This window comes from Diospyros lotus, chromosome 8 (genome assembly GCF_014633365.1).
Source record: "Diospyros lotus cultivar Yz01 chromosome 8, ASM1463336v1, whole genome shotgun sequence".
NCBI lineage: Eukaryota > Viridiplantae > Streptophyta > Magnoliopsida > Ericales > Ebenaceae > Diospyros > Diospyros lotus.
This window is the reverse complement of record NC_068345.1, coordinates 3818081-3827435: the sequence shown is the minus strand read 5'-3', so window position 1 is coordinate 3827435 and position 9355 is coordinate 3818081. Positions and strand designations below refer to the sequence as shown.

The following is a 9355-nucleotide window of genomic DNA, read 5'->3' as shown; positions in this document are numbered from 1 at the left end:
TTATTCTACTTTCTCACACATATACATATGCATATGCCCACACAAAAATATGTATATTAGTTTGCTAAAACCTAACATTTGGAGTTGTACAGCTCCAACCACACTAATAATTTTTTTTTCTTTTTCGTTATTTTAGTATAATTAAGATGTATATAATTATGTCCGAATATAATCTAAAAGTATAATTATATACCTAATTATATGACAAATGGCTAGTTTAGTCATTTATGATTTAACATCATCTAATGCCTCTTTAACATTTTCAAACATCAAACATAATATAATATAATAGTTATAATCTCAAGTAATATATCATTTACCAAACGTGAAATAATATTATTTTATTTTATTCTTAATTTAATATATAAATTATTTTTGTGTATTATTGATAACTTAGGATAATATATTTTGTAAGTTATAGTTTATATCTATTTTATAACTTTTGATTTGTCAATGTTTTAAGACAATAAAAATAGTTTTGAGGTATTGCTCAATACAAAAAAATATATTATATAATAATTTTAAAATTATCTAAAAACATTATGTAATTTTAAGAATGATCTTATTAATTCATAAAAAAAGAGAATGATTTTAATAAAATGAAAAGTTAATAGAATATTACTTTTTAATTTTGTTAAAAATAATTCAAACAAGTAGGCCTAGCGGGCCGGGCCAGAATGGATCGTAGGCTGTCCGGGCTATTCGGGCGGGCTGATGGGTTGGAAACTTGCAATTGGATCAGACACAGGCGCCTTAATTAAAAATTCGTAAAAGGCGGGTGATTCTGTAATTTCAACGATCTTCAGGGGGAGCTTGTACTAATACAGAAACTATATAAAGAGGGGTGCTAGGGTTTTCTCAGCCCTGTTGGAAGGTGAGTGCCGACCGCCGCAAGAGAAGAGCTTTGGTTTGCTTCTCTCTCTCTCTCTCTCTCTCTCTCTCTCTCTTCGAATCTGAGTTTGATTCTAAGATATATATATCTATTTCATACATACATACATATATATATATATACACGTTCATTGGAATCAAAACTGTTTATGTACATGAGGTTTTATTTGGATTCTGGTGCAATGTTCTTTACTGTTGATTTGTTGAGTAATGATTTTTTTCCCCCACTCATTTAAGGAGGAGGAGAAGGATGTCTCACAGGAAGTTCGAGCATCCCAGGCATGGTTCCCTTGGATTCCTCCCGAGGAAGCGTGCATCTCGCCACAGAGGAAAAGGTACGCTTTGTTCCCTAGTTATTGTTATTGAATTAGCAAATGGGCTGTAGAGCTTCATTTTGTAGTTATCATTTATTGATAACCATATGATACCTGCAAACCATTCACACGGTAGATTATCTTTGCTAGATATGCACTCGTGATGTGAGAATTGGACTTTGAGAATATTGGAAATATTGACGGTTGGATGAGGCAGGCAATTTTGGAAATATTGTGGTATTGGATATGCTGAAATTATTAAATCTAACTCTTTTTTTTTAGTTTTTTTTTTCTTTGCATACTTGTAGCAACTAGCAACTGTGCCATGGTTTCTTAGGATCAGTGATTCATGATCATTTTCTGCCAAATAGAAGCCATTTCCAGTGTTTTTTGTGACTTGTGCAAACATAAGGTTTTCCGTTTCATATAGCCTCTTGGATTAGGGATAAGTAGCCAACTTTTTGACCTGTTTCTGATTAATTTATCCTACAAATGCTGTAGCTTATGTTATTGGTCATTCTATGTGATGCTTTGATTACTGATACCACCAGTTCTACAATAATCCATGATAGATCTCATTACTTCTTGAATACGTTGCTACGAGTTGAATGCAGTGTAAAGTGTATAAATTGGTCATACTAATGTGATGGTCATCCTCCTGTGTGTATGCAGTTAAGGCTTTTCCCAAGGATGACCCAAACAAGCCTTGCAAGCTTACTGCATTTCTCGGTTATAAGGCTGGGATGACCCATATTGTCAGGGATGTTGAAAAGCCCGGTTCAAGTAAGGAACTTTCTTTCTATATATGCTGGTTTTATCTTCTGCTAGAAAAAGAAAACAGCATTTTGATTTTAATCTGATCGTTGGTTTATTAAAATGGAATACATCATTTGTACTGTAAAAGCACTATTGATATACTTTTTTCAGATGCACTGTTAGAGGAACTTGAGAAGTATAAATTCTTATTTTTGGTAAAAGACTAAAGTTTAAGTCATTGAAACATTTGGGGATATCATGCACCTGTTGCTCGGATTTAATTTGCTATGTTTATATTTCGGCTGATATGTGTTAAACTTTATTCTTATATTATATATTGAAATCTTGCTATTTTATTGGACTTGGCATTAGGCTGAGATCCTTGTATGATGATGTTGGTTGATCTCCGTGCATGATGAAAATTTTAATTTAGCTATATGTTTTTATGATTAGTGACTTTTAGAGTACTACTCTTATGGGTCTTCTAGTTGAAGTAAAATGTGTTCTTGGTTGGCTTGTAGAGTGTCCTGTTTTGCAGTTGTTGCCATTAAAATCTTATCTTCTCCAATTCTAATTATGTTTAATTTCCCTAGAACTTCACAAGAAGGAGACATGTGAGGCAGTAACAATTATTGAGACTCCACCCATGGTGGTTGTTGGAGTGGTTGGTTATGTGAAGACCCCACGTGGTCTGCGTTCATTGAACACTGTATGGGCCCAACATCTGAGTGAGGAGGTGAGAAGGAGGTTCTACAAGAACTGGTGCAAGTCGAAGAAGAAGGCTTTTACGAAATACTCCAAAAAGTATGAAAGTGATGAAGGGAAGAAAGATATTAATGCACAGCTTGAGAAAATGAAGAAGTATGCATCTGTTATAAGGGTTTTGGCTCACACTCAGGTGCAAAATTGTGATGTTTGAATTTGATACTAGTATTTTATCCCAAACTCTGTTATGCACTTATTTTTGTTGATGTTGGTAGTTTCATATCCTTGATTTCTTAACACCTACTGCTGCAAAAGATGATGCATCTCCCTTTTTGTTCCTAGTGAAATCTTTAAGACTCTTCGTGTTCGTTCTGCATATTCCATTTTGGCGTCTGCCTTTAGATTATAACATGGTTTATTACTGAACCTTTTAGATCAAGAAAATGAAAGGACTAAAGCAGAAGAAGGCACACCTTATGGAGATCCAGGTTAATGGTGGGACTGTTGCTCAGAAAGTGGATTATGCTTATAGCTTCTTTGAGAAGCAAATTCCTATTGATGCTGTTTTCCAGAAGGATGAGATGATTGACATCATTGGCGTGACAAAGGGTAAAGGTTATGAAGGTGTTGTCACGCGATGGGGTGTGACTCGCCTTCCACGTAAGACTCACAGGGGTCTGAGGAAAGTGGCATGTATCGGTGCCTGGCACCCTGCCCGAGTTTCATTCACTGTTGCCAGGGCTGGTCAGAATGGATATCACCACCGAACTGAAATGAACAAGAAAGTTTACAAGCTTGGCAAAGCTGGGCAGGAAGGCCACACCGCTATCACTGAGTTTGACAGGTCAGTACTCGTTATGTTAGTTAGACATCCTTTTGGTGCTCCTGTTTTGTTTTGTTCTCATTTCTGTTTTTTTTTTTTTTTTTTTGTGTTTCCGCCTGGAACATGGACTAATTCTTGTTCACTTAAAATCAGAACCGAGAAAGATGTGACGCCCATGGGTGGCTTCCCGCACTATGGTGTAGTGAAGGATGATTATTTGATGGTAAAGGGATGCTGCGTTGGGCCGAAGAAGAGGGTCGTTACGCTTCGTCAGTCGCTGCTCGCACAGACTTCTCGTTTGGCCCTTGAGGAGATCAAGCTTAAGTTCATCGACACATCTTCGAAGTTCGGACATGGACGTTTCCAGACCACACAAGAGAAGCAGAAGTACTATGGACGCCTGAAAGCATAATATTCCTGGTTAGTGAAATGGGGCTTCTTCTTGACGTCTCCAAAGGCATGCATTTATTTGGACCAGAAATGTCTTTTTGGATATTATTTTTGTTGGTTATCTTAATTTGCGAGGAATTGAACTGCCTTGATGCAAGTTTTGTTTCGTTAAAGAGATTTTGAGTTTTGAATATTTTGGATGGTAATTTTTATATTTACTGTTGCTTGCCAGTTTGTTCGCCAGAATGATCGTAATTTTTGGTCCATATTGGTGAGAGGTGATTTGGAATGTTAGTATGATATTGAGGAACTCGTAGGTTTCTTCTTAATTCTCTGCCTGTTGCTGATGCGGATGGTGTGGGTGTTTGTTATAGGTTTTTTTGCTCTGCTTATTTTATGTAGTGTTATTAGAACCGGACCGACTGTTGGTTGGACCATGAATTGGTCTACAAGTTGGAGAAGTGTATTATATAAATACATATACGCACGAATATACATATACATACGTGCATGCATGCATACTTACACTTTATAACCTTCTATTTTCAGTATTTTGAGCCAAAAAAACAATAATTTCAACTATTGTTCAATCAAGAAATTGATTTTTCATTAAAATTATCGAACAATATCCATATTCTATTAGTATTGTTATTTTAAAAAATGTTTTTTCGTTTTTCTAAAATTTTAAAACAGTTTGCTTAAATGGTCCGCCGATGTGGTCGAACCCTTGAGCCTAGTCCACATTATTAAGGCACGACCACAGCCCATTGCTACATCTCTACTTAGGGCCTTTGGATTGTAATTGTGTGAAGCAGCTCTTTCTCTATTTATGAACGTTTGTCATGCAACAAAATGCATTGGAGGTACATGCTCATGTACATAACCTCTAGGCTAAAAATACATCTATACCCCTGAACTTCTCCCGTCTAAGTATTTGTGCCCTTAAATTTGAAGGGAGACTTATTGTGCCCCTCCAATTTTAATTTGGGACTTATTACATCTTTTAAATCTCAACAATCGCATGATACATTGGCATGATACATAGATAAAATTTTATATTAATATAATATACATATGTTAATAAATTATACGTAATTATTTTATATAATATTAGATATTAATAAATTATATATAATTATTTATTAAAATTTTATATTAATACAATATGTATACGTTAAATATAAAAGTTCTATTAAATATATATACAGCGGCGGGGATGAGGTTGCCGATAATGGAGGCAGCGGACGATGGCAATGGAGATGCTGTGTGCGGTGAAGAAGAGGATCGGGCTTCATATTTGCGCCACTCAATAATAGTCCAGTTATGTTGGCATTAACACACTGTACACCTTGCCAATGTTTTGCACATAGATTGCCTCCAATTGGAACCCACCCACCCAAGTGACTTTTTATATGAGATTTTTTAAATAAATTTATTTCTCATCTCTCTAGATAAATTTATTTTCGACCTTGCAGATAAAAAAAAATGACGCATATTTTATTCAGTACATTTTAAAAAATTTAACAAACAGTTTGATAAAAAATTTGTAATGCTTCACTGCTTTATCTCAACTATTCCACATCTTAATTTGAAAAATATTCTAATTTTATCTTATTTTAACTAATGCTACCTAAATGAACAACCAAGTCTTTATTTTGTAATTTAACCACTTTTCTAAGTCCATCATACTTGAGAGATTTCAAATTTAAAGTTTATTTGAAGACTTGTTAATTCTGTAAATGCTTCTCTGTTTTGTAGATCATAAGCCATAAGATAATATATGGGTAAATGAGCAAATAACATGTCAACCAAGGAATAATAAATGTTAAAGCAACAAAAGGGAATATTTTGCAAGTTGGAGAGATTTTAGCAATGCAAAGACATTAACATATTGAATGTTTTCAACACAACATAGGCTAAGTAATATATATTTGACTTATTCTTGAGATTAAAAGTGAACTGAAGAAGTTTGGTCGACCAAACTTTAAATATTAGTCTATTAAATTTACTATCTAAAATAAATTGAAACATTTTAGAAGAGTCTAATCGACTAAACTTAAGATACTTATAAACCAAGAAGCTTACTGTTCAATGTTGGTTAACTACAACAAATTTTTAGTTGATCAAACCTTTGTCAAACTAATAAAGTAGTGAGTAAAAGTATCGTTCTCACAAGGATCGGTTGATAATTACCAAAATTATATTAACTCAAATGTTATTTAAATAATTGATTAAATGATGAATTAATTAATTTAAGAAAATAAAATAAAATAATAACACAAAAAATAAATATGAAAAAGTTTAGGTTGCGTTCTCCTTACTTTTCAATTTTTAATTTTGAGTTTGAATTCATTTTCAGTTTTTTGTTTTGGTAGTTTATTTTTAGAAAATAAAAAATACGTTCTCTTTGTCATTTTAAAAAATTATTTCTCAAAATAAAAAACTAGAAAATGCATTCTCTTTGAAATTTTGAAAATAAATTTTTAATGACATTTTATTAAATGAATTTAATTATCACAAAAATTAAAATTATTTAATTTTAAATAAATTAATTAATTAAATTGAAAAAAATAACAAGTGTGATCATAATGTGATTATAAATAAGAAGTATTAAAATAAAAAATAAAGATGTGAACTAATATTACATAATGTGATTATAAATGATAAGATAAGATTGCATCATTAGAAAACGCGTTTATTGATAAAAATTATTTTATAATATTTTATTTAAAAAATTTAATTATTAAATGATAAAATTAATTTTTTAATAAAATTTTACTATTAAAATAAAATAATAAATTTTTTACATCTAAGTGATAATTTATATTAAATATTATTATATATAATATGTGTAATATACTTAATAATATACTATATGTTATCCTATATTTTTAATTATAATATAAATATACTATATTTTTTAAATTTATAAATATATAATTTTATATTTAAAATTTAAGAATAAATTATTTTTTCCTTTTTTTTTCTTTTTTTCCCTTTTCTTTTTTAGAGCTAAAACATGAAAAATAGATTGTGTTTTCCATGTTTTGGATTTAGAAATTGTTTTGTTAAAAACAACCAAAACAACATTTTGAGTTTTTTTTTTATAATTTTTTTTCTTATTTTCGAAAATACATTTTTGAAAATGACAAAGTAAAAATATTTCCATTATTTTAAAAAACTGAAAAGTAAAAACTAAAAATAGTCTGAAAACAACAAAGAGAACGCAACCTTAAGTTTTGAAGAGCACTAAGGTATTTCAATTTTACCTAAATAATCTAATTTAATTTAAATAGTTAATAATCGAAATTTAATTATTTATGCAATGATAATTAACCACACAAGTCAAATTTTTACTTTCGTTCCCATTATATTCTTATGGTGTTTATTATTTAGATCAAGTTATAGATTTTTCCTTTTATCTAAATCTATATCAACATATCAATAAAATATTAGTCAAGTATTTGATAGCATTAAGCACAATAATAAACACTTGCATAAATAAAGAAAATCAATTTATGAAAATCAAATTATCATATTTAAGTTACATCAAAACACCCTGGTTATAAAGTTTAGTTCATATTATAAATGATAAAATTCATAACAAAATAAATGAACATAAATATAGAATTTAAAGGAAATGGAAGAATAGAATAAACTCTTTTAATGTGTAGGATTTCTTTCTCCAAAAATGTTGTCATCAATTCTTGAAGAAAATACAAAAAATCTTCCGTCAAGAATGCTCTAATTTTCCAATCAAGCTTTCTCACTTCCAACTCTCATATTTTTCCAGCCTTTCTTCTCAATTTATGCTCATCAATTTCTTTTTTTCCTTAATTTTCTCTTTAAAATATGGGTCGAATCATACCCTACCTTCATAATTTCCTCCTCAATGTTTTACTCTCTAATTTTCTCCATCATATTTCATGTCACCCATGCCCACTCAAACTTTTAAGTCCCACACTCCAAGAAAAATATAAAATAATCCCTCATAATATCAAGAATTACAATTTAGAAATTTTTGTAATATATAAGCTTAATTTGATTAGACTTTTAGGCTAGATTATTTTTTGGTCAATTTGGACCTAATTCTTCATGAAATAAACAACCCAAATAACCCTTAAAAACCTCTTAATCCATCTACAAATCAGCCTAACTTTGAGAAAATAGAATGAAAAATTTGTAGGTAATGTTGATTTTTTGATAGTTTTGACTTTTTGTCACTCCAACAGTCATAACTTTCTGTAAAAAAATTCAGATTTACGCATCGTTTGAAGCATAGAAAAGTAAGCATATAGAGTTTTCACATATATTTTTTTCAAAATTTTTTGAAATTCCAATTGGTCTAGTTTTTATTTTTAATCAGACCCTTGAGCAGCGAAAATCCATGACTTTTGCTCTTTTTTCTCTCTTTTCCTTCAAATCCTATTAACATAATAAATTTAAAATTAATATAGAAAACATATAAAAATATGAGAATTAAGCACAAAGTTAAGTAAGAATGATATAAAAAAATTAAACATCAATAATTAATATTAATTTAACACAAATACATAACTTCTCATTTTATTAAACATGCATTCACCATTGATTTGGATAAATAATTATTTAATTTGTCTTATTTCAATTAAATAAGAGTAGGTGAATTTGTAATTTGCACAATCTTCAGGGGTAGTTCATGCTAATATAACCACTATGTGAAAAAGTTTAGAATGTGAAAGGTAAAGCCAAAGGCTTTATTAATTTGCCTTTTTAATCTACATATTTCATTCTTTTTATATTAATTAAATATATTTTCTATATTACGATAAATTAATTAAAAATTCGTAAAGACATGATGATTCTATAATTTAAACGATCTTCATATTAGCTTGGGCTAGTACAACTACTATGCTAGGATTTTGCCAACCTTGTTGAAAGGCCGCTTATCGCTCGAGGACTCGGGTTTCTGTCTCTCTCTCTCTCTCCTCCCCCCCCCCCCCCCCCCCCCCCCCCCCCTTTCTCTCCTTTATACCTGAGTATGTTTGTAAAATTAAAGTTTGTTTTTGCACCTTTATGTTTAATGGACCTTTGTTGTGTTGATGTGGAGTTGAAGTTTGAATAACTAACGTGTATTTCATATATATACATGCATTCGTTTGACCTGAACAAGTTATACGAATTTATTTGCAGATTTCTGGTTAAGACCTAAGAAATAGGAATAATGCTTATGAATTTATAAATCCATGATTATGTTTGAGAATGTTTGATGATCTATTTGATTGTCGAAACGTTTGATGAGATTTCAACGTTTGCTATATTCTATTGTTGTTGTAGTCACATGTATCTAAGGTTTTATTTATAATTTGTTACATCTTTAAGGTTTCTTTTGATTTTTTTCATGTGGAGTTGATTGCGACGATCTTTATTGTTGGTTTTTGAGTGATGATTTTTTTTTTTTTGCCTATTCATTTAATTGTGAAGGAGAAGGAGAAGG

The 9355-nt window shown here is 30.6% G+C and overlaps 1 protein-coding gene across 1 annotated transcript; it reads left to right on the top strand.

The window, feature by feature from the left end:
* Positions 1-836: 836 nt before the first annotated feature.
* Positions 837-4110, top strand: LOC127807418 (60S ribosomal protein L3). The gene is made up of 6 exons (XM_052345254.1): positions 837-907; positions 1129-1226; positions 1878-1988; positions 2555-2859; positions 3101-3510; positions 3643-4110. Exons 2-6 carry the CDS (start codon positions 1142-1144, stop codon positions 3899-3901), a joined length of 1170 nt encoding a protein of 389 aa, XP_052201214.1. The 5' UTR covers positions 837-907; positions 1129-1141; the 3' UTR covers positions 3902-4110.
* The last annotated feature ends 5245 nt before the right edge of the window (positions 4111-9355 follow it).

Bases quoted from the DNA above. Each gene is read 5' to 3' on its own strand.
- LOC127807418 (XM_052345254.1), top strand. From the start codon at position 1,142: ATGTCTCACAGGAAGTTCGAGCATCCCAGGCATGGTTCCCTTGGATTC. The intron at 1,227-1,877 runs GTACGCTTTGTT...GTGTGTATGCAG, and splicing joins ATCTCGCCACAGAGGAAAAG to TTAAGGCTTTTCCCAAGGAT. The intron at 1,989-2,554 runs GTAAGGAACTTT...TAATTTCCCTAG, and splicing joins TGTTGAAAAGCCCGGTTCAA to AACTTCACAAGAAGGAGACA.